The sequence below is a fragment of the Crocuta crocuta genome, unplaced genomic scaffold, assembly GCF_008692635.1.
Source record: "Crocuta crocuta isolate KB4526 unplaced genomic scaffold, BGI_CrCroc_1.0 scaffold139, whole genome shotgun sequence".
Taxonomy (NCBI): Eukaryota; Metazoa; Chordata; class Mammalia; order Carnivora; family Hyaenidae; genus Crocuta; species Crocuta crocuta.
The window spans coordinates 6,598,677-6,624,837 of NW_027533258.1; the positions used below are offsets into that span (position 1 = coordinate 6,598,677).

Here is a 26,161-nt window from a genome sequence, read left to right on the forward strand (position 1 = left end):
ATTGCTTCTCATAAGGAAATGTGTTAAGACGAAGTCAAGGGCAGAGCTGGGTTAATGTATTCAGAAACAACCAATATGGACCAGGGCAGGGTCAGCTTCCCTGAAATGACAGAAAGCTTCAAAGTCCATGATACAACAGACGGAGGTCAACTGGTAAAGAACAGTAGGAAAATTGCTCACCCACAGGGCATATAAAAGCTTCCATAAAGGAAAACCTTGAATACAAATGAGGAAATTGTATCTGTCAATATGAAAGGAATAAAGCCTCCAGAAGACAGAAGGAGTACAGGACTTTATAAAAGGGTGAAAATCAGGAATAACTTAACTACGACCACAGTTCTTGTGATATTCGTTCATTCACTTGTTCATTTGTTCAACAAGTATTGACAGAGCACTTTTTCTCTGCTAGTTATGCTCTTTTTAAAAAAATTTTTTTTAATTGTTTTATTTCTGAGAGAGAGAGAGAGAGAGAGCGTGAGCAGGGGAGGGTCAGAGAGAGAGGGAGACACAGAATCTGGAGCTGGCTGTCAGCACAGAGCCCAATGCGGGGCTCGAACCCACACGAACTGTGAGATCATAACCTGAGCCGAAGTTGGACACCCAACCGACTGAGCCACCCAGGTGCCCTGCTGCTAGTTATGCTCTTAGGTACTGGTTTGAAAAATGGTAAGCAAGACGCCATGATCCTTGACCTGAAGGATCTTAGTGACAAGGAGGTAGGCAAGCAGAAGTTAAAAATTTTAAAGAAGTGTTAAATTAGAAGTGCATCGAATGCTGTGAAGTAAATGTATGTATTGCAGGGAACCAACGGTCTTGAAGGGAGGTCAGGAGAGGCTGATATCTGCAGAATGAGTAAGCAGTAGACTCTTGAATTGCTGGGGAAAAGTATTTCCGGTAAAAGAAACCTCTTGTGAAAATGCCTAGGTCAGGAAGGCTTACGGTCTACAAGAGCTGTATGGGGAGAGTAGAGTGAGCTTGGGGGAAGGTAAGATCTAAGGCTTGACAGAAAGGCCAGTCCACGCAGGATCCACAGCGGTCCTGGACTTTACCTTAAGAGCAGTGGGAAGCCACTAGAGAGTTTTAAGGAGAAGAGTGAGAGAACCGGATGCGAGATTAGCCAGATGCCCTTGGCTGCAGAGACTGGCATAAGATTGCAGGCAGGGGGTGAAGAATGGGGACAGGTTAGGAGCCCACTGCGGCAGTCCAAGTGAGGTCATGGTGACTCAGACCAGGGAGGCAACAATGAAGCTTGAAACAAGGAGACCAATCTGACATGGATTTAGGAGGTAGAATCCATGGGTCTAAGTGTGGTGGGTGGCAGAGGGGTGCTAAAGTGGCCGGTTCCAATGTTTCTGGCAGGATCAACTTGGGCGAATGGTAGTGGTACTTACTAAGAATAAGAGAGCACGATTTCCAGAGATGGAGAAAAGTCTGACTTTTCCACTTGAAACGGCATGCTGACTGCTGGGCAGATGAATGGAAGACCTATACCAAAGACAGCTCTTGGGATCTCAGAATAGAAGGTAGAGAGATGATCCTGAAGTTTCCAAGGAATAGAAAAGCATCCTACTGGCACATGACCTCAACCAAGCACAACTGACTCCTTGAAGACCATCGAGCAGTGTGGACACATTCTGAGTAAAAATCATTTTGCACTTAGCAAAACTACCATACAGATAAATGGGCAAAATTAAAGCCTTTTTAGACACCCAGGGATCATGAAGTTTTACTTCCCATGATTCTTTTCTGATAGCATATGCTAGCAAAACTGGGGTGAAAATTGAAAATAAAAGACACAGGATACAAAAATGATAGCACGAAACTAGAATATAAAGAAAATAAGTCCCAGGATGTGACTTTCCTAGAAAGCTAAAGTGTAACTTATCTATTTTAGAACAGGACGTAGAACATTTTCAAGAAAGATAGGGTGGATTCTATTCAATTCGTACAATAAATAAGAAGTGTGAGATATCAGTGATAATGCCAGAAGGGCATTTATTTCTTCTTCCGAGAACAAGGAAAAGACATTCGGAAACTCCAGGGCAAACTAAAAGCTCTCTAAGAAAATCATCATCTAAGTATGAAGCAAACTGAAATTTGGTAGGATTTTGAAACTCCATGCTGAGAACATTCTTCTTTGAGGGACCCTAGAGATCAGGACATTGGACCCATGAAGAAGGAAATGTAATCCTAGCATATTTACGTGCCTCTTCAGTGAATAATATGTATTTATTAATTATGACATAAGCACTCTTCACTGGTTTTCAAAGATTACGGTTAACTTGTAGATTAGCCATGAATAAAATTAATGATGGTAACAGTAGAATAAATATATAGTCACCCTTGTCTATGAAAAAAGTAAGGCACAGCTGATGCAACTTGGAAAACTGAAGTCTCAGCTTACTTAGAGGGAAGTCAAGAGAAATTATCTAGAGATCATGGAATAAAAAATTAAGCTTCAGTAACACTATTTAAGTTAACATAGTTAATAGAGGAAGTAAACATTTCAATATAGATATCAGTATTTGGGAGTTTGCAAACCAATTAGATAACTGGATAATATGGACAGCTTCCTAGAAACAAATACCAAAACTGACTCAAGGAGAAATAGAAAATTGGAATAGATCTCTAATAAGTGAAGACATTGAACTAGTGATTCAAAACCTTCCCATTAAGAAAAGCTCAGGTCCAGGTGGCTTCACCACTGAATTCTACCAAACACGAAGAAGTAATATCAATCTTTCACAAAAGTCTTACAAAAAAATAGAAGAGGAAGGAACACTTCCCAAATCAGTCTGATATATAGGTCACTACTTATATCCTCATACGCAAAAAAACAAAGGCCTCATAAGGAAAGAAAACTATAGGTCAATATCTCTTATAAATATATATATAAAAATCCTCAAAGAAATATTAGCAAATTGAGTCTAGCAATAAATATATAAAAAGGATTATATTCCAGGATCAGGTGAGAACTCAAGAATACAAGGTTAGTTCAATTTCCAAAAATCAATTAATGTCAAATCTCAATAGAATAGAGGACAAATATCATCTCAATGGATACAGAAAAAGCATTTGATAAAATCCAACACCTTTTCATGATAAAGGAAAAAAATTCAACACACTGGAAGGCAACTTGCTCAATCTGATGAAGGGTTTCTGTAAAAAGCCCACAGCTAACATCATACTTAGTGGTGAGGATTGAATGAATTTCCCCTAAGATCTAGAGCAAGCCAAAGATGTTCAAACTTGCCATTTCTGCTTAATATTGTATTGGAAATTTTAGCCAGGTCGGTTAGGCAAGACAAAGAAATAAAAAGGCATCCAGATTGGAAAGGCAGAAGTAAAACTACCTCTATTCATAGATCATATATATTTTATCAAAAAAAAAAAAAAAACCCAAGGAATTCACAAACATTATTGGAACTAATGAAAGATTTCAGCAAGGTTGCAGGAAAGAAGATCAATATACAAATATATACAAAAACCACTAGCGGTGACCATTCCAAAAATGAAATCAAGGAAACAGTTCCAACTTAAAACAGAATCAAAAAGAACAAAGTACTGAAGGATGAATTTCACTAAAGAAATGCAAGCAGATTACGAGTACACTTATTGTGATGAGCACTGAGTACGCATAGAAACACTGGTCAATATATTGTACAGCTGCAATTAATATAACCCTGTAGGTTAACTGCACTTCAATTTAAAAAAATGCAAGACTTGTATACCCCAAACTACAAAATACTAATAAAAGAAATTAAAGAAGACCTTAACAAATGGGAAGGCATTCTATGTTGATGGATCAAAAGACTGAATATTGTTAATACTCTCTAGATTGATCTACATGCACTATTATCCAGCCGTAACAAAGGAATGATACATACTACAGCAAAAACACGGACGAACTTTGAAAATATTATGCTAAGTAAAACAAACCAGCAACAAAAGGCCTCATAGTGTATGATTTCATTTCTAGGAGATGTCCAGAACAGGCAAATTTTTAGAACCAGAAATTGGTGGTGGGTTCAAGAGGGCACAAGACGGAATAGAAGTACTCACTAAGAGATCTAGAATTTGTGGGAGGGAGGGTGTGGAAAGACACAAATTTGCTAAAATTAGATTGTGGTGATGGCCACAGAGCCTTGTGAAAATATTAGCAAACTCTGAATTGTATACTTGCAGTGGGTGAATATGGTATGTGAATTATATCTCAGTAAAGCTGTTAAAAAATATGGTAGAAAGTAGAGAGTCATAGTGGGCCCACTTTTTTTTTATATCAGGGAATAAATAGATATCTAGAATTGATCACTTTAAAACTGGTGATAGAAGATTAGTAGGAAATAGAGAAGCGGTTATCAAAAGGATTAAATTTAGAAATTGGCAAAAATAAGATAAAGGATAGAATAGAATAGAATAGAATAAACAAAATGTGTCTGAAAAGGGGGACAGGGTATGGGAAGGACTTGAGCTGGGAAATGTTGCTTTTCATTTTAAAGTCTACGTTATCTATACAGTAGAGCTTGGTTTGTGAGCATAATTCGTTCTGGAAACATGCTTGTAACCTAACGCGCTCATATATCAAAGTGAATCTCAAAAACCATTGGCTCAGTTGTGATCATGTGACGTCTGGCGTCACGTGCTACGTGTATTGCAAGACATTGCTCGTTTGTCAAGTTAAAATATATTAGAAATGTTTGCTTGTCTTGTGGGCCTCTCGCAGAACAAGTTAGTTGCAATCCAAGGCTTTATTGTATTTTAAAAATGTGCAAGTGTCACTTGAAATTATCAGGAGACTATAAAAATATACATACACGTAATATTAGTGGCCTCCTGTAGATCCTATCCATTCTTCGGGACCAAGTTAGCTTCATCTCAACCACCCCCCAACACTAGGCATCCTGTAGAGTGTAAACGAATAGACTGCTCTTGGAGCCCTATTACCTGGGCTGGGTTCCAACCCGTCGGGTCTTTATTTGACTTTGCAAAATGGTGCCGTTTGGCCAGTGTGATAGTTTTGATTAGTCATTTGCTCATTCTTTCATTTAACGTATTTACTTCTTGAGTACCCCTCACCGTGCTAGGAACTGGGGATACTCTGGGAAAAAGGACACTTGTTCCCAAAGAGCTCTCACCCTCTTAGGAAGACAGAGTAGTGGCTAGACAATTACAAGGTGATGTACATCAAGAAGGGCACTCTAGGAGTGCATGGGAGGGGAACCTAGCATCTTAGAAGCCAAGTACGGCTTCCTAGAGGTTGTGGCATTGAAATTGGTATCTGAAGGGTGAACAGAGGCTAGCCTGGTGAAGGGGATTCAGGAGGGGGAATGGCAGCCTTGGGAGAATGAAATGGCTGCCATGTAGAAGCAAAAGGTGAGTAGGGAAATGTAGGCNGTCAGCAGAGGGGGCTCTATGATGTGAGTAAATTAAAGACCTCAAGATAGGGAGCTTATCCCGGATTATCTCAGTGGGCCCCATATAATCACAGGAGTCCTTATAAGGAAAAGAGGGAGGCGGTAAGACCCATTTATGATTCTGGTCTCCAGAACTAGAAAATAACAAATCAGTGTTGTTTCAAGCCTCCAGGTTTGTGGTAATTCATTACAGCAGCAACAGGAAGCTGATGATGGGAAGCAGGCTAGAGAAATAGGGGGATGGGAGGAGGAAACTCCCGGTGACACACATTAAGGAGTTTGGACTTTCTTCTCCGGGCCATCGGAGGGAAGGGGGAGACTTGTGTTTCAGAAGGATTGCTCCGGCCCAAGTAAGGGTGAGTGGGTGGGTGGAGGACACGGTCTCCTCCTGCCCCTGCTTACTGCACTGTCCCACCCTGGATGATCCCTTCTCTGGTGACAACCCCTGGCGTTGGCCTGAAAGTCCCCTGTCTTCTGTATGTCAGCAAATGCTGAGTACTGCCTCATGAGCTTGGGGTCTGAAGAGAGACCGCTGGATGCAGAGTAGAAGTTCATGGGGCAGGTGCGGCCTTGGCTCCAAGGTAAATTTTTTTTTCAATGTTTATTTTTGAGAGAGAGAGAGAGAGAGAGAGCGAGAGAGAGAGAAAGAGACAGAGTGTGAGTGGGGGAGGGGCAGAGAGAGAGGGAGACACAGAATCTGAAGCAGGCTCCAGGCTCCGAGCTGTCAGCACAGAGCCCGATGCAGGGCTTGAACTCATGAACCGTGAGATCATGACCTGAGCCAAAGTCAGACGCTTAACCAACTGAGCCAGCCAGGTGCCCCTACAATGAGTTTTTCTCACCTTGGTTTTCCACATCCTTCAGGGGGTCCACACCCGGAGACAGGATAAAAAACATGGGTGTGGCTGGTCCCGATTCCTCAAACGAGGCTGCAAAGTCTGGCGCTCTTCCGGCCACGTACTTGCTTCCCAACTTCTCCTCGACAAAATCCCTGCCGGAAAAGAAGTACATGCACGTGTGTGTCAGTCATACGCACATGTGTGTCAGTCACAAAATAGTGAACACTTGAGAAATGAAGGCGTATAGACATGGCAGGATGCACTCGAAGTCGTGGGTGTGGTAGTCACAGAGCTGGGACCAACTCCCAGGTGCCTCGTTGTTAAGTCAACATGCATGGCCAGTGCTGCGATGGCTGGCCTGCTGTCCTAGATCAGGGGTCTTTATAACTGTCATCTGTCCAGGACAGTGCCGACTCCGCTGTAAAGCCCGGGGGCCCATCACATCACCGTCGTCCGTCAGAATGCCGCCAGGATCAATGCTTTCGGAAAGCTTGTGGGCAGCTGGATCCTCCACACTCCATATTCTGGTGGTCCTCCCTCTCGGTCCTCCATCTCACCTCAAGATTCAAGGCCCCTCACTTTCCTGGGCTGTCACACTCCGTCACTGTCTGTTTCCTTTCATGTTACTCGACTTACCAACCTTCCTTTCCACACTGTCCTGTTTTATGCCAAACAAACCTTTCAGCTGACCACCATCTGACCCAACTCTTGACCTTCGCTCTTCCCCAAGGACACTATTTCCTTGTAGTCTCTTCAGTTGGGCACATTCTCCTACCTCTGACCTATCACAGGACAGTGAGGTGGGATCGTGGTCCCCCTCACTGATGACTGCTCTTTCCAAACCATGACTTCTCCATTCTTGTGGCTCCGTGGACTCTCCATCCCCCACGCTGCATCGCCACGTCCAAAATGCATACTGATGTCATCTCCGGTTCCACTTGTCGCTCTACTCCTTCCCTAAACACTTGGCTCAAGGACCTTCTCTCCACCAGCCCGAGTGACACCAACATCCACGCGGATAATCCTCCAGATTCTCCATCTTCATTTCTTCCTCAATTCAGCCACCTGGTCACACGGCCACACCTTCATCCCTGTCATTACTTAAGGACTTTTTCTACATCTGAATCCTTCAGTGGAAACATCCCGCTCTCTGACGAAAACCTATCAGCAATTTAGCAACTGACCTTTATTCCATCTGTTCCTTCCCTATGTTGGTACCACCACAAATGTAGGATTTTCAGTATTCTGGCCCCTCTGTTTTGTTTTTCAATCATACCCTTACTCTCTTCACATCTTTCCTATCCAGGGTAGACTTCATGGCCTAGAACCTTGAAAAAAACTAAAAAACAACTTCTTGGGGGTGCAACTGAAACCATAAAATTTACCTATTTTAAGTGCACTACTCAATAATTGTTAATACGTTTACTGAAATGTACAGCCTTCACCATAATCCAGTGTTAGAATACTTTCAACATGCCAACGCGATTGCTCCTGCCTACTTCAAGAATTCCTGTTCCCACCACCCAGTCCTAGGCAGCTGCTAATCTGCTTTTGATCTCTATCGACTGCATGACCTATGACTTCTATTCATTAACTCACCAATATCCTCACCCCCCCACCCCTACGCCTTGCCTAACTCCTTGCTCGACATGACAACTTGAACTGACCTGTGCTCCAGACTAACTTAACTCTGAATTTACACCTGGGCTGTTGGACACTGCTGCAGAGAACCAGCGATGGTGAAGACTGGTGCCATTATAAATGTACAATCTTAACTAGAGGCGCCCTCAATGCTGCTCAGAATTCTTTGGGTTTCCCTGGTGGGCCTTCTCTCCCACTTGTCACAGATTCTAATTCAAACCCTGCACCCTTCTTAAATCTCTACCCTTGCCACCTCCTCTTGAACACAGACTCAACCGATGAAAACAGAAGTCCTCAAAGTTCTCGATTTTCTGCCATCATTCTACCACCGCAGCCAAAGGCACAGATATCATGGTCTCCCTTCTTTGTGGTTGGAGAGTCTTCCTTTTATTGTTCTCTGGGTACTACCGTCTCCCAGCACGATGGATGTGACCAGCGTCCTTCTCAATGCTGATGTCAATGAGCACACCTCTTTCCAAGTTGACCCCTTAGTTATGAAGAAAATACATGGCAGACACAGAGCAATAGACCTTATGGGATTTTGGATGTTGGCACAAAGGCTCCTGTACCTAGAAACACATGAGCTTTGTGCTCAGCCTTGCCAATCTGGCCAGCCTGGGGCTCCCCACTGTCTCCTATCCCGTACCGTATGGCGTAGGTCATCCGGTCAGGCCGCATGGCTCTCATCATACAGAGGCGCTGCAGGGCTGTCTTGTTCTTCCACTCCTGCGGAAACTTCTCCTTCTCAGGACATTCCGATTCCACAAACTTCTTCCAGCTCTTGGCGGATCCCTCAATGTCCCGATCTAGGTTATAGAATTCTTCCATTGACGAAAGCGCCTGTGAAGTTTTAGAGAATCTTGCTGTGAAATGCAGTTTCTCCAGAAAGCTGTAAGTTTCACTGCAGTTGGGGGTGGGGGAAGGTGTCAAGGAATGAGAGAAGAGTAGAGATTTAATTCTGTCTCATTTGTACTCTTGTCTGGAATCTCAGATCTTCCCCCCAGGTAAGCTCAAAGAAGTGGAGGGTTTTGATCAAGTCACCTTCAGCAAACTGCACCAATAATGTGCAAGGCTTAGCAAATAAAGCGTTTGGATTATTGTCAGTAGCAGAGATTGAATAACACCTGCCTCTACGGTCTTGCATGGGAAGAGGGACAAGAAAGGAGGCCATGACTTTTCTGTTCATGGAGCCCAGACATTTTAAGTCTCTGACTCCTCCCTTTCATCTCAATACTCACTCTGCAGGCAACTCAAGTCCTCTCTCAAGGTGTCTCTAGAATCGCTGACTTTGTGTTAATGCCAACACTGAAATTTCCATGAGTTTCCTGCTTCCGTAAGAACGAAGTCCGAATGCACAACTTAGTAATCAGACGTCTTCATTTAGTGCTTCCTTCCGATCCATCCGGTGAACCGGAGTCCTGCTTCCTTCCTACTCCGTCAAGAGTATCAGTGCCCAACCACGGAACTGTGCTGGACTCATTCCCAACTCAACTCTGTCTACACAACTTTCATCATGTGAGAGATCCTTGATCTCTCCTCCCCCCAATTCCACTCCTTCCTTTTCTTGTGCTGGTCACGATTAGCATGTGGTGAGATCCTACAGGTTGTTATGGTCCTGTTCATAGTCAACAGCCTCTCTCAGGTACATCCTCTCTAGCATAGAAACACATAGCCTGCCCATCCTCCTTGAGTGGGCTACTTGGAACTGCTCATAGAGCTGGAATCTTTAATAAAGGGTCTGACTCAATTTTCAGATGTTTGTTAGGTGACAGCTTTAAAGCCTTATCCCTGCCTCTCCCCCTGCCCCCCAATCTTCCTCTTCTGTTCCACATCCGGGCAAGCTGATAAGTAATCCTTGGCACTCCCTCCTCCGGTGCTGGAGGCAAGTTGAACCCTACAAGCCCCTGCTCATGTACAGGAATACTCATCCCTGCCCCAACCTTAAACTACAAAAAACCAAAACCAAAACCAAGACAAAACAAAATAACAACAATAAAACCCTAAAGTGTTCTCCTTCCTTAGTTCTCTCAAGCCATTTTCAGACTGCTTGGGAGATCCCCTGCTCTCCCCAGAAAGCCTCATTATGTATGTGAGTAGTAAACTTCCTTTTATTTTTATCTTAGAGAGGGAGAGAGAGAGAGAGAGAGAGAGAGAAGAGAATCTCAAGCAGGCTCTGTGCTGACAGCATAGGGCCAGACGCGGAGCTTGAACTCACCAAATGTGAGATGATGACCTGAGCCAAAACTGGGTGCTTCACCGACTGAGCCACCCAGGTGCTATGCAAGTAATAAACTTCTTAATACTCTCTTGGTATGTGTGTGACATCAGCGGTCTTGATATCAAAACCAAATATGGGTGGTTGTGCATCCCATCCTGTTCCTTGAGAATGTCCCCATGAACATTAGTCACTTGGATACTTTTCTGCAATGTTTCCACTATTACTTGACTCTGCTTATACATTTGGTCTCTTCCATGAGATTAAAAGGTAGAGTATGTCCAAAGCACCTACCACAATGCCATGAATTTTAACGATCCCAATACCTTCTTGCTATTTGAATTCACCTGTTCATCCATCCATCCATCCATCCATCCATCCAACGTGTATTGAATGTCTACCCCATGCCAGGTACTTGGGAATACAAAGGTAAACAGAAGAAAAGACACACGCCTTAAAGGAACTTGCAGGCCTAAGTTAAGGAGAAAGAGGAGATGAGGGAGGCCTTTGGAGGTTAAGTAGAATTCTCTTGGGCAGAGACAGAGGGAGAGAAAAGGGAAGGGCATTTAATGGGGGTGGAGTCAACGAGAGTCAAAATCTGGAAAGGGGAGACTGTGGCGGCAGCAGAGGGGTCTTCTGGGTGACCAGGGGCAGATGAAGCTGGAGAGGGACACAGAGCCTTAATATGGGCTCGTTGAGTCTCTTTCCCCATGTGGACACGTCCTTTCTTTATGCACCCTTTCACATGGGCTCCGTGCCCCACCCCGACTTCACCTTGGTCACCGAGCAAGGAATGCATGTCACTCCTATTGAGAGGTGGTGGGGGGAAGTGTAGGATGGGGAAGTGGGCCCTGGGAGTCGAAGCTTCTGGTCCCAGCACCACCTCTACACAACCCTCTGTGACTCAGAGATGGTCTCACTTGGGAAATGAGGCCAAGCAATCCTGGTCTGCGTAGCTCATGTTCTGATGCAGAAGCAAGTGCTTTGGAGACTATAACGCCCTCCCTGGTGCTTCCTCGGGGTCGTGCAGTTACGGAATCACTATTGCTGGATCACTTGCTGTCACTCTCACAAGACTGTGCATTTCCTGCGGGCAAGGACTTTCTTAGGTGTCCCTGTACGCCTTGGACCTCGCAGGCTGCCTGGCACTTAGAAAGTGCTCAGTTAATAAAGTTTGACATCTGGGTGGCCAGCAGGAGGGCTCTTGACAGACTGAGGAAAGCTGCTGCTGCTGTAATTACTTCTCTCTGGGCTGAGGAACCGACTCCCATCCTCTTGCAACTTGACCCCTGCTCCCAGCTGGCACCACCATTAACTCTTCGGCGGGCCCATTACCCCCTATGGTGATACCAGAAAACTGAGCAAATTACACCCTGATCAGCATTCCCAGCTGCCGTGACTGGGTTTGAAACACGCTTTCTTGAGGCTCTGGGTTGAGTACAACTGCAACGTTTAATCTTCCAAATGAGGGAAAGGGATTTCTAGCCTTCTAATAAGCTAAATGGAAATGACTAATTAACCTAATTACATTGGGCTGCGTAGCAAAATACAACTGTGCTAAATTGGCGTCCAGAGTGGAAGGGAGAGGTCCTTCCAGAGGCTGACAAAGGCTGCGTGCATCGTAGACGAGATTTTATAACGGAGGATGGGACGTGTCATTACCTTCGGGCTCAGCGTTCAGTGAGACCTAAAACGCCCTCACAAAAGGTAACCATAAAAGTAGTCTTTTATCACAAAGAGTTCACACATTACCTGCTTATTAGTTCTTCTGGGGGAAACAAGGCAAGCAACCTTCCTCACCAGATAGAATTAAAAAAAAATTTTTTTTTTTTAAAGAATCACATCCTACTCAATTGTGTTTGTTTCCTCAGGCTCACATTCAACCCAACACTTAAAAGGAGCGTCGCTCAAAGGCTTTGGCGATGTGCCCTACGCACATTCTGTTCCACCTGCTCACGTCCTGCCCCGTGCTTGAGTATGAAGGGTCTGGGCTTTGCTGCCCCACCTAACGCAACTCAGAGAAAGAGAGAGAAGCTTCGCTCCTTTGTGAAAGGCTTTGACTAGCCAGATGAGCTTAGCCCACATGTCCAAACGGAAAAGCAAAGCGTAACAATACATTTTGTGGAAAGAGAAATGGATGTGGGTGGTACAGGAGCTTTTGAGTTGAGCAACGTCAAGTGAAAACAGTAGGGCGTGTTTTGAATCATTTATTCTTTATGACTTTTGCTGCAGAGGGCTTTGTGGCGTAGCAGAGAGAGAGGCAGCTGGACTTGATCCAGTCTCACAACTCCTAAAAGTTTCATGTTCAGCGGACGAGTTCCATCAGGCATGATGCCCTTCAACCACAGCAATAGATATGCCCCACAGCCAGGTAATTAATAACCAGAACTATTATGGGGTGAGCTGGGCTCCCCAAAAGATAGGCTGAAGAGCCAACTTCCCAGACTTGTGAATGTGACCTTATGGTTGGAGGAAGATCTTTGCAGGTGTGATCAAAATGAGATGAGGTCACCAGGGCGGGCCCTAACCCAGTATGACCAGTGTTCTTAGAAGGACAGAAGATGTAAAGACACGCAGAGGGAAGGGGTCCAGGTAAAGGCCGTGGGGACGGACTGAGGTCACCATAAACCAAGAACACTCGGAGCCACCAGAAGCTGGAAGAGGCAATGAAGGACCCTCCCCTCGGGGCTCTGGAGGTACTATGACGCTGCTGACATTTTAATGTCTTTTACTTTGACTTCCGGACTCCAGAACTACAAGAGGACCCAGGCTGGAGTACTTCGTTACGGCAGCTCTGGGGCACTAATGCCATAGCCATAACCATAACCACAAGTAGTTTCCATTTACTGACCATTTACTATCTGTTTGATGGAGCCCTAGGAGGTGGGCATTATAAAGTCCATATTGCAGATACAGAAAGAAAGGTTCAGAGGAATAAGATAATATGCCAGAGGCCACACACACTCAGACTTTAACTTGAACCCAGGAATGTCTAGCTCCAGAGCTGTGTTGACGAGCCCATCGTTGCTCCATTTCTGCAAATGAGCTCATTAAGAATTGAATTCCAAAATTTATTTTCTCTGTAAGGGCATCAGACTATGAGCCAGTATCTCAACCCTAGGGCCACACTGTCCTAAAAGGTAGTCAAGGAGCAACGGAAATGTGGCTCATGTGACTGAGGAATTGCATTTTTAATCACACTTAATTTTAATTATTGTTGTATTTTAAAGTTTATTTACTTAAGTAACCTTTACACCCAGTGTAGGGCTCGAACTCATAACCCTGAGGATCAAAAGTCTCATGCTTTTCTGACTTAGCCATCCAGGTGCGCCAATTTTAATTATTTTTAAATTTAAGTTTAGAAACTGGAACTTGGCTTTAGTAACTGGGAAACGTCTACGTACGTTCAGAACAACTTAGGTATATGAGTCAATGATTGTAAATCTAGATGTTATGAACTCTAAACACATATGAAGTGTTTGCGATGAAAAGTCAACATCTGAATTGAAATGAGCTGTGTGTGTAAAAAATACACACCAGAATTCAGAGACTCATTAATTACTTCATTAATTATTTTTAGGATCACTACCCTATGAAAATGGTATTTTGGCTCACTAGGTTAAAGGAAATACATCACTAAAATTAATCTTAGGCATTTTGGAATTTGTTATTCTGGTTGTTGCTGTGAATGGAGTTTTTTGTTATTTCTTTTCCACTGTATTATTCCTCTTCTCATCCGCCAGACCGGGTCCCGAATGACAAATACAGTTAATAAATGAAAGTCAATCACACCTTTGCCATTTAGGTCAGGATCAGCAAATTAGAGCTTGCAGACCCAATCTGGCCCACCACCTGTCCTTGCAAATAAAGTTTTATTGGCACTCAGCCATTTCCATTTATTTACATATTGCGTGCGACTTTGGCAGGGCTGAGTAGTTGTGACTGAGTCTGGCCCTCCGAACATAAATATTTACAACCCTGTACGGAAAAAGTCTGATGAATCCTGATTTAGGTAAAGCCCTAAAGGTAATTCAAAGAACAGCTACAGACCCTGAAAAGGAAGTCAGAACAATATTTTGGCTAAAGGCAGCATGAGGGAAATTAGCCTTGAATTTCCTAAGATGGTTCCCTTGAAGAGGAAAGCGTGTGTATAAATATTAAGTTCTGGGCTTCTGTTATAAAGTGAATCCACTCGGATGGCTCTGAAGGGAATTATGCTTCATGAACAAGCCAGTCCGCAAAGGTTACATGCCGTGGGATTCCATTTACATAACGTCCTTGGGAGGACAAAATTATACAAGTGGAGAACAGACTGCTGTGGTCATAAAGGGCAGCATAAGGGGTCCCTACAGTGATGGAAATTTCTGTATCTTGACTGGGGTGGTGGTTACATGAATCTTCATGTGTGAAAAACAAACACACACGTGCATATAAAATTGGTGAGATCAGACTAAGATTAACGGATTGTATCGATGGAAATTCCCTGGATATGATATTCCAACATAGGGAATTAAGTGTTACCATGGGGGTGGGGGTGGGGGGACATGGGGTATGAAGGATATTCCTATTATTTCTTATAATTGCATGTGAATTTATGTTATCTCAACATTTAAAAAAACTGCCTGGAGCCTGCTTCAGATTCTATATCTCCCTCTCTCTCTGACCCTCCCCTGCTCACGCTGCCTCTCTCTCTCTCTCAGAAATAAATAAAACATAAAAAAAATTTTTTTTAAATTAATAAAAAGAGAAAGAGCATCAATCTTGTTACTTGAGACTCCTTCTTTGTTCTATGAACCGTGTATAAAATGCAACAAACAAGAAAGATCACAGAGAGGATTAATCTCATGTAGATGCCAGTGTTCCCAAAACACCAGCCCCTGCTGTGTGTACACAACCAGGTATGGACCCGACGGCTGCCCACGTGGATGGTGGCCTGGACTCTGCATTGGGGGGACTGCCTGGTCAATGTCACTGCTCGGCATCACATCACACACCCATCATGTCACATCGGTGCAGGCATGATTCCTACAGCAAGGCGCTTATAGTTTGTGATCTTTTCGTAGACTAGTGTTTATAGAATCCCAACCAAACCCAGCTGTGTAACATGGATAGAAAATGGGCTTTGTGTTAAATGGGAATAAAGAACATCTATGTCCCAGGTGAACATGAGAATAAAATGCATTTCTCAGGGGCTCGGTAAAGTGAGCTATTATGAACCAGTGGGAATCCCAGGCTGGAATGCATCCCCTATGGAGTTAGGACTCGCATGGACGTGCCTGAAAATAGCCCCGGCGGATGTCTGGTTCCTGGGAGCACCCCCACACTAGCCCAAGGGCCTCACAGAGGAGCCCACGGTCCAGCCCTCAGCGCTGGTAGGTGAAAGGCAGCTCGGCTGAGGCAGGGGAGGGGGCTCCTGGATCTTCCTGCCCCCTACATCCTGGGGTCAGAGCCCTGAACCAGCATGCACCTGCTCCACTGAGAGCCTTCCCAGCAGGCCTGGGAAGGGGGAGCTCCACTGTGAGGGGCCAGGTAAAGGCACATACCTGTGTTTAACCCCCAAGGAGCGCCCTGCTGACTTCACGGGGACAAGTGTAAGGGAAAAACTCTAAGAACTGAGAAACTGACTTCTTTCAAGGGGCCCTTTATACTGACCTTGATGCCACCCCAGGCCTGATGGGAGAGGAAGCCCACGGGACTGGTGACGCCCGTCTGCCCTGGAGATCGAAGCAGGAAATCCAATGTGGCCACATCCACTTCCTTGTTCGTGAGGAGGATCTGCAATGTGGAAGAACGATACCGTGTTTCTTTAGGGGCGCTGGTCACAGGGTTCTGCAGATCTGGGGATTCACACTCTGTAATTATCGCTGTTTCAAACCTAGAGTGCACCCGTTAGTGTTGGAATGTTTTGGAGTGTGGGGCACCTAGGGGGTTATTCGGTTAAGCATCTGACTCTCTAATTTGGCTCAGGTCATGATCTCATGGTTCATAGGTTCGAGCCCGGCATGGGGCTCTATGCTGACAGCTCGGAGCTTGCTTGGGATTCTCTCTCTCCCTGTCTCTCTATCCCTCCCCTGCTCACTCTCTCAAAATACATAAACATTAAAGACAGTAGAGTGGAAGAAAGTGGGTACCTGCACAAATCACTTCTGGGTACATGTGTGTTCACCCCAAATATCAGGGTGACTTAAACACACAGAGTGAGTGACCAGGTACCTTGATTAGCAAGTGTTTTGTGTATCAGTCCTATATGCCATGGAGCATATTTCTGCGATCTAATTGAGAAGATGACATGTATAAGTGACATGATTTGAGGAGAATGTCAAGGTCATATATGGATACATGCAAGAGAGAAATGCATGAATAAATCAATAACGCTAAAGGGGTTACAGAATAGGGGAGTGACCAGCAAGTGGGGGTGGGGAGATTAATTTGATAAAAACTTTCTTTTTTTTTTGAGAGAGAATGAGTGAGTGAGTGTGAGCAGGGAAGGGGCAAAAAGAGAGGGATAGAGAGAACCCCAGGCAGGCTCCATGCTGTTAACACAGAGCTTGACTCGGGGCTCAATCTCTTATAACCATGAGATGATAACCTGAGCTGAAATCAAGAGCTGGATGCTCAACCCACTGAGTCATCCAGGGGCCCCTTGATTAAACCTTCTATAAGTGCTTCTGAATTGGGTCTTGGAGAAGCTAAGAGGCGGGACTATGTGAACAGGAAGGTAAGGTATTCACGGGAGGGCCAAGGCATAGGCAGAGACGTGGAAGGGGAGTTAGTGAGGTGTGTGCAGGGGAGGGTAGAGCATTCAGCTTGGCTAGAGCTAACGATTCATACTGCGAAGGGCTTGGGAAATTGTCCTTCCCCCTTCAAAATGGTGTTCTGTGCTGTGAGGTTACAGATGGGAATGCTCAGTAAGAAATAATAATTTGGCCAATTTGAGGAAACGTCTCTAAGGGGGGAAAAAAGACTATAAGTAGCAGCCAAGGTAGAAAATCCCTCGTAAAGTGAGGCTAAAAAATATTTATGGGGAGAAAAAATTAAAAGCTAGCATTGGAAGCGACTTGGGACCTGGGGGCTAAGTAAGTGGTAGAAGGGAAGATCGTTTATGCTGGGGCTCAATTTTATTTATTTTTTTTTATTATTTTTTTTTACAAATAGTTTATTGTCAAATTAGTTTCCACATAACACTCAGTGCTCATCCCCACAAGTGTCCTCCTCCATGCCCATCCCCCCCCCCCCCCACATCCATCAGTCCTCAGTTTTTGTCAGCATTCAAGAGTCTCTCATGGTTTGCCTCTCTCCCTTTCCCCCACCATTTCCGCCACCATTTCCCCCCTTCTTCCTCTGTCAAGTTCCTCCTAATCCTCCTATACGTGCAAACATATGATATTTGTCCTTCTCTGCCTGACTTATTTCGCTCAGCATAACACCCTCAAGGTCCATCCATGTTGCTACACACGGCCAGCTTTCATTGTTTCTCATTGCCATGTAGCACGCCCGAAAAACAAACAACCCAGTGAAGAAATGGGCAGAAGACATGAACAGGCTCAATTTTATTTTTAATTAAAACAAAATTTTTTAAGTAGGCTTCATGCCTAGCATGGAGCCCAACGTGGGGCTAGAACTCATGACCCTGAGATCAAGACCTGAGCTGAGATCAAGAGTCGGATGCTTAACTGACTAAGCCACCCAGGTACCCCTTTAATTTTTTGAAGTAATCTCTACACCCAGTGTGGGGCTCCAACTCATGATCCCAAGATCAAGAATCACATGTTTCACCAAGTGAGCCAGCCAGGAGCCCCAAGTTCTTCTAATGACTCCAGATGCTTCTGGGCTGGAGAGGGAGTGCAGAGGGTGATGGGGACAAGCCACACTAACACTCCCCGATGGCCCTGGGCTTTGGAACATGCAAACAGTCAGCCCAGAAGTCATCATAGAATATCTGGTGTTAGGAATTGCAAGAGGCCTTCAAGATAATCTAAGCATGTTCCCAATTCACTTATGGAAAAAATTCCCAATCCTAAATGATAAGAAGGATAAATGCAAGGAAATAAATTTTCATGGCTCTTTGATGCTAAGAGCTATGTTTTTTTATTAACACTGGAAGTCTCTGATGCCCTCAAGCCCTTGAGAATCAGGGTTCTTATGGACCTGTCGAGCCCAATGGAAAGACATTTGGAGTGTCTTATTCCAAGGAAAGGTTGGGACATTAAACTCACATCCCTAAAGGTAAATAAATAATGAGGGATGCTCTAATTTTCTTAGAGCATCTCAAAAAGTATCTAGTTGTTGGTAGTATGGCCATAGAGTTTCATCTTTAGAGCCAGCTTGGTTTGTTGGGCAGTGGCTGCTGAAGGGCTATGTTGAGGAGGATCCTAGGTCATCCAAGGTAAACAAAGAACAGCTGATTAGGCATGTTGGCCATGAGTGTGACACAGCATGCATGCGCCATATTGGACCTTTTTGTCTGATGCCTTTGCATAGAGCCAAGTAGTCTTCACATTCTACAGAAAGCCAAGTGAAAAGGACCAACTTTCTTTACACCTGCTGGTTGGGCACTGGAAAATGACCCGTTTTCTGGAAACTTCTTGATTCCACTCTTACCTGAAAGGTAAGCTGGGCAAGGTAGGTCAGCTTATCACACTCGAAGAGCCCACGTGCGGTGTACTGGTACACAGAGAAGGTAATGCTGTCTATGAGGTTGGTCACGCGCTCTTTGAGGCTCTCGTCTGGAGCAGCCCTCTCCACAGCCTTCTGGAAGACGATGCTGAAGGCCTGGAGGCAGGAGGTTGGACACGGGTAATTTACACAGCACTCTTTGTATGTAACTAGTAGACTTACCTGTGAAGAATACTGTAATTTGCCAGCCTCAGAAATGTTTTCACGGCATCTCCTGCCAAGAAGGGTCCATGCAACAAGACAACATGCAATTAGCTCTTTTCTTAGTTTGCTCATGTGAATTGTTATGTTGCCATGATGTGAACAAAGCTATAGGGCATATGCACAAGAGCCTACAGTCTTTTTTTTTTTTTTACAAATAGTTTATTGTCAAGTTAGTTTCCATATAACACCCAGTGCTCATCCCCGCAAGTGCCCTCCTCCATGCCCATCTCCCTCCTCCCCCCCAACACCCATCAGTCCTCAGTTTGTTCTCATCATTCAAGAGTCTCTCATGGTTTGCCTCTCTCCCTCTCCCCCACCATTTTCCCCCTTCTTCTCCACCATGGTCCTCCGTTAAGTTCTTCCTAATCCTCCTATGCGTGCAAACATACGATATTTGTCCTTCTCTGCCTGACTTATTTCACTCAGCATAACACCCTCAAGGTCCATACAGGTTGCTACACATAAGAGCCTACAGTTCTGACCAGTGAAAAGTGACTATCCAGGAGCCAAAATAATAAAATTAGATCCAGTAAGTTCTTTTGGATAAGCCCCCCCACCAACGAGTAAAACATAGTCAACAGTAACCAGTTGGGATCAGTGATACTCTCCAGCCAATTCCAGAATTCCTGATGGTAGAGCCAAAATGGGTTGGACAAATCTATTGTCTTAAAGAGACTTTTGCACATAATAGGCACTCAGAATACTTTGGTTTTTTTTTTTAATTTTTTTTTATTTTTTTTAATGTTTTATTTATTTCTAGGAGAGAGAGAGAGACAGCGTGAGCAGGGGAGGGTCAGAGAGAGAGGGAGTCACAGACTGAAACAGGCTCCATGCTCCGAGCTGGCAGTCAGCACAGAGCCCGACGCGGGGCTCGAACCCACGAACCGCGAGATCATGACCTAAGCGAAAGTCGGACGCTTAACCGACTAAGCCACCCAGGCGCCCCATGCACTCAGAATACTTTGAAATTAAGTATTTTTCCTTTTGGTCATGATCAGAATCTCACGTGCTGATTTTCTTCCTATTAAGTCTGCAATCATTTGGAGAATCCTCTTACGTATCCTTTATTTCCTCATAATAATCCCGTAATCAGAGAGCAGGGTGCCAGGGTCTGCTTTGGCCACATCTTCTGAACATTAAGGGTCTCTTATGAAATACAAATGATATGAATCAATTTTTCATGGTTTAAACTTACACAGCATTTATAGAAATAAATATCAGGAAAGCTACACTTTGAATGTGATATGCATAGAATGAATCATTAAAGAAAATAAAAATCAAGACATAATCAAGTCTTTCCAATTCTTGGCTCTGCAGATTTCCAGTCTTTTCTGTATTTTCCTTTTGTGGCTTCAAAAAGAAGGGGGGAAAAAAAAGAAGCCTGCGTCTTTCTGACACCAGGTATTTGAACCTCAATGGAAACCCTATAAAATTTGTGTCTTGAGATTTCTTCAGTTGCAAAATAGCGGGAAAAATAGGACTTCCTCTGTTTCATAGTTCCATCGAGTTTCTTGTTAAGGAAACCCTTGCAGATTTCCTTCTTCATTCAGTTTTGATGCTTCTAGCAAAATCTTCTGATCGCCCTCAACCCAATCCACCGTGATGTGTGCCCACACCTGGTAGGCTGGAGATCAGCTCGGCAGATGTGGGTCACGTCCCCCAGCTCCACACAGAGCATTCTGGAAAACTTATACTTGCAGAGTGAGTCTGTAGAGGCTGAGTGTATAGCTTTCCCCAGGGGGTTCCTGTGGCTTCTTTTCCCTAAAACCATCTTCACCGAAATGAGAGTGATCAGTAAAGAATCTCCAGTTACTAAGTTTAAATAAAGTGGTTCACAAGTCAGGAAAAAAAAAAAAAAAGACCTAAAGCAAACGTAAAGACTTAGGTACACGTAGCATTTTCTTTACATTCAGCTAATTTTGGCTCCCTTGTCCTTCTGTCCCCAAAAGGACCCCCTTCGTCCTGACTTCCGGTGTCTGACCAGCCAGCGCTGGGCTGACCTCTGCTTGTACAGCCCCCTCCCAGAAGTCATCTGTTGCACACACGGTCTTATGGCTGGCTCTAAGCACCCTTGTCACTCATCTAGGGCCCCTGTCCATGGCCTTGTGCCTTAGATATGCTTCATCTTTGGGCACCTGGGTGGCTCAGTCGGTTCAGCATCCAACTTCAGCTCAGGTCATGATCTCACGGTTTGTGAGTTCCGAGCCCCGCGTCGGGCTCTGTGCTGACAGCTCAGAGCCTGGTGCTTACTTCGGATTGTATGTCTCCCTCTCTCTGCCCCTCCCCAGCTCTCTCTCTCTCTCTCTTTCTCTCAAAAATAAATAAAAGCATTTAAAAATAAAAATGATACGTTTCATCTTGTTATTTGTACCAGATTGTGGGCACACTGGGGGTGGAAGTCAGTCCTTAGCAACCCAGAATCCAGCCCAGCTCTTCACGCATGACAGGCCTTCAAAAGATCTGTTAATGAATGACTGTGTCCTACTAGTGCCTTAAGGAGCTTAGGCAAAGCATCAGAGAGGTTCTAGACAGAAGGTCTCAAACTCAGATGCCCAGGGGCCGGGTGGGAAGCGTGGCAACGGGCAGGGAAGAAGCCGATCTGGGAGCAGCCATCCCCGCAGCTCCAGCAAACTTCTCCCGCGTGGAAGGCCCATGAGCTCAGGATTGCTAAAGTCCACACACTTTCACGGGAAGCCAGACATTTGAATCTGTTGTTCTGACTCTTGGATCTTCGCAACCAAGGGAGGTGAAATGCCCTCTGAAAACGGGTCAGCAGGTCTTCAGGCTGAGATCGGAGCTCTGTGCTCCTCACTTCTGTCGGATCCTTCCCTTCCCCACCTCTGAGCAATGTCATTCCTCCAGCTGTGCCCCTGCACAGAAGGCACACAGCAGAGGGAGCTGGGCCTTCCGGCTAGAGGTCTGATCTTTCGCAGGACCCTCTGGCACTCGGCAGATGAGGCCCCATTAATCCTCTCTTGGCCTTTGGCTGAGTTCGGGAGAAAAATGACAACCCACCCACGTTCCGCCTTAACCATGGTATGTGCTTCTCAGCCTTTTCAAAGATGGCTCTTGAAGAGTTTCTGCTTGTATAAAAGCCAAGAGACACCGTCGGACATATTCCTGCTCAAAACAACTTGGAAAATGGGGATTTGTGGTTGGAACCCCAACTGTAAAACCCAACCTCAGACAAAAGCCAAGACCATGGAGGCGCCAGGGGTGGGTTTCTCTTCCGATCACTCAAGGCTTCGGAGTGTACTGTTGTTTTGGTTCCTCTGAAGACACTTCACCTTCTTATCATTAAGCGTTTAAATCTGCCCTCAATGATCAAGCTGGTCGGCAAGTCTTAGTAAAGGATGGGGACCACATGCCTCCTCCCCTCCCCCAGCACAATGCTTCCAATGAGAACACAAGCCTCGATCAGGAAGCTGTTGCTGCAAAAACAACTTTCAACTTGTTTCTGAACACATCTTTTCGTGGGTTTCATCTGATTTCTTTTCAGCCACTCTCAGAACTAGGGACCCATCTTGTAGTCATTCTGCTTACCATGCTAATTCTTTCGCTGCCTTAAAACAGCTCATAATTCTTTCATAGGGTGCTTTGACCTGAATACAAGCCAAGCATTAGATTGCTTTTAAACACAGAAAATATAAGCACAATGCATTTCATCTGCAGAGACTCTGAGTTGAGGGAAGGGGACCTGGAAATGGTAAAATGCCGTCTGCCATCGAATGAGCCCCAGGGACAGGAGACCTTCTGATTTCTCACCTGCTCACCTCTGTCCCTCCCCCCCGCCCCGGCCCTGGCCTCCATACGATAGTTCACCTTCACAGAATGAGGTGTGGGTTCTGTGTGTGTGTGCGTCCATCCTCTGTCTGTTAGGTCAAACCAAAGAGGTTGTTCAGAAATGCTGCACTATCCCTAATGCCTCTTCAACTGCGCATACCCTACGGGAGAAAGACAGACTTTCATCGATTCGCTTAAAATTTATAGGGCTTTTATTTTTTCATGAGTAACTTAAGTTTAGTCAGCACCTACAATTTGCTAACATCTCTGGTTTTAGAAAGATTGCAGCAACCATAAAGCGGTCGCTTGGAGGATATTAGGGTAACGAGCAAAGTAATTTTTTTTTTTTTAAATGTTTTTTATTTTATTTCTAGGAGAGAGAGACAGCGTGAGCAGGGGAGGGTCAGAGAGAGAGGGAGTCACAGACTGAAACAGGCTCCAGGCTCCGAGCTGGCAGTCAGCACAGAGCCCGACGCGGGGCTCGAACCCACAAACCGAGAGATCATGACCTAAGCGAAAGTCGGAAAGTCGGACGCTTAACCGACTAAGCCACCCAGGCGCCCCAACGAGCAAAGTAATTTAAGGGTGGACGGCTGTTACAGGCTGCTTTGGTCTTTACCCGGTATGAATGACATGCACAGCTCGGATCGTCCCTATCGTATTTTAAGCTCTTTAGGGGGGCAGGGGTCACTTCTGATATTTCTTGGTTCTCTTCCCCACCTTCAGTAAGCTCAGCACCCACTGGTCATCTGGGCTCTTTCCAGCTGAAAGAAACCGTGAATCCTGAGTGACCCAATTAAAGACAGGAGGACTCTAAGGTGGGTCTGAAGGTACTGTGGCTGCTCCCCTGGGTCTGATCTGATAGACCTGTCGTAGCTGATGAAGCATGCGGATAAGCCCCCCCAGAGAGCCACGTGGCGGTATTACTAGGATTATGCAAAAACCCACGGGGGTAAATCACCTTGAGAGAAAACCGGTACATCGGGTGGATCTTGCTGAGGTCATTCATGATGAAGTAGAGCAGGGAGGCCCGGGCAGCCGCTGGCCGGTAGTGTTCACGGGCCTCGTTGATTTTCACTTCGGTCACCCTGGCCTCCTGGACCTGGTAGGGAAAGAAATAGTGGTCTGCTGTTCACGCCAACCCATCAGCCTGGCCTCTCTATGTCCATACACAATGTGTCTGTGTGTGGGGCAGGCGGGTCTGGGTGGGGATAGCAGCTAGAAGGTTAGGAAGCTGCTGTGGTTTTTTTTTTTCTTTAATGTTCATTCATTTTTGAGAGAGAGAGAGAGGGATGGCGGGCGCACGCGCGCGCATGTGGGGGAGGGGCAGAGAGCGAGGGAGACACAGAATCTGGGGCAGGCTCCAGGCTCGGAGCTGTCAGCACAGAGCCCGATATGGGACTCGAACTCACGGACCATAAGATCATGATCTGAACCGAAGTTGGATGCTCAACCGACTGAGTGAGCCACCCAGGAGCCCCTGCTGTGTGTGTGTTTTTTTTAAAACAGAGTATCAGTGACAATGGAGGTGATACGTTCCATCTTTCGTGAGCGTGAGAGTGTACGGGAATGTGGGTCATGAAGCTTCTAAGCAGCTCCATTCAAATGGAAAGATTTCATGGAAAAAAATTACTTGAAAATAAATAAACACATATATACATGTATGTAATACATATGTAAATTTATAAATACATTAAATAAAATTTTTTCATTTAAACACACACACACACACACACACACACACACACACACACACACACAGAGTGTGTTACTTGGAAATAAGCCAGAATTACAGGCAGTGAAAATCCAGTGAGAACAGCATAATGGAATTTTCGGTTTTAATTTTTTATGAAAGCGTTAATATGTAAATTCACAAAGAGCATCTCTTCCTTTTTTTAAATAAAAAAAACCCCTTAATTCCAGTACAGTTAACGTGGAGTGTGATATTAGTTTCAGGTGTACAATATAGTGACTCAACATTTCCATTCGTCACCAGTGCTCATCAAGATAAGTCCCCATCACTGATTTCCCCCACCCCCTACCTACCTCCTCTCTGGTAACCGTCAAGTTTGTCTCTCTTTTTTATTTTGTTTCATTTTTTTTAAAACTCCACATACGCATGAGATCACGAGGCATTTATCTTTCCCTGATCATTTCACTTAGCATTAAAATCTCTAGACCCACCTGTGTTGAAAGAGGGTCTCTTTCAATGGAGTAGTTTATTTTCAGAAAATTTCTTATCACAGGTAAAAATGAGAAAAGAGACCTAAACTGATGTTATCAGAGAGGGAGTCTGACAGAACATGCCAGACTAAATACCAACCTCAGTAAGACCTGCTTACGTTCCAGAAGAGTGAAACTAATGATAATTTGTGAGAATCTCAGAGGAAAAACAAACAAACAGTGATCCGTTTGGAAGATGAGCTTGCAATAAACAACTACAAATTTCAGAATGAAGTGTTGCCAAAGGGACAATTAGAATCCACCCACCAAAAATTCCTAGGAGGATTAGCATCTTAAAGCTGAAGGTCACTGAACAATCTGTAACTCACCATTAACGATTTCTGTTTAAAAGCAGTAGAGATGAAAAAAAAAGAGCATAAAGTCAGGATGTTAGAAAGACGAGTAGCTATTACTTGGAAAAAAAATTAACTCACTAGGACTTCCGAAATAAGAATTCAGTTATTTAAATGAAAAACCCAGTGTACAGGTTCAATAATGGACCAGTGTTGGAAGGAGAATGTGCAAACCAGAAGACAGATCTGAGGAAATTGGAACAAAGGTCGCTCAGAGAGAAAAACAAAAGATGAAAAATATGTATGAGATTGTGAGACTTGGCAGACAGAAAGATTCAAAATACATCTAACCGAGATAGAGAACAGAGAGAGTGAGGGAGAAGTAACACTTGGAGCTACAACAGTTGAGAATTTTCCACATCTGGTGAAAGACCAGAGCTTTGCGAAGAAGTGGTCAACATCAAAGAAAGCTTACTATCCACAGACCCTTGAAGAAATAATTATTTATATCAATTAGAAGATCAAATCCAGAAGGAGGAAATGAGATCTGAGAATTTAACAAGGGCTATAGAAAAAATGACCACCATGGGAAAAGGAAGTGGAAGTAAGGTGGAACTAAAATATTATATAAAACATGAACAGAAGATGGAAAAGGATGATAAAGCATTCTAAAATCCTTATATTGTTTTAGAAGAGGCTTTATATCCCTTTATAAAAGAGTCTGTTAAATCAATATATATTGTTAAGTCATAGAATATGAAATATAATTTTCATATATAAATGAAACAAGATTAATCAACAAAATAAAACAAAGTGAATTAACTTTACTTTTTAAAAGTTTATTTTGAGAGAGAAAGGGTAAGAGAGAGTGTG

At 44.4% G+C, this 26,161-nt stretch overlaps 1 protein-coding gene across 1 annotated transcript in view; it reads right to left on the minus strand.

The window, feature by feature from the left end:
* The window catches only part of DNAH9 (dynein axonemal heavy chain 9), a gene marked incomplete at its 5' end in the record, with an annotated part of 325,490 nt that overhangs the window by 45,083 nt on the left and 254,246 nt on the right, over window positions 1-26,161 (minus strand). Inside the window, 5 exons of the mRNA XM_077746719.1 lie at window positions 6,257-6,405; window positions 8,541-8,734; window positions 15,762-15,884; window positions 18,711-18,881; window positions 23,734-23,874. Of these exons, the coding sequence (XP_077602845.1) occupies window positions 6,257-6,405; window positions 8,541-8,734; window positions 15,762-15,884; window positions 18,711-18,881; window positions 23,734-23,874 (778 nt within the window). The remainder of the gene's footprint in view (window positions 1-6,256; window positions 6,406-8,540; window positions 8,735-15,761; window positions 15,885-18,710; window positions 18,882-23,733; window positions 23,875-26,161) is intronic.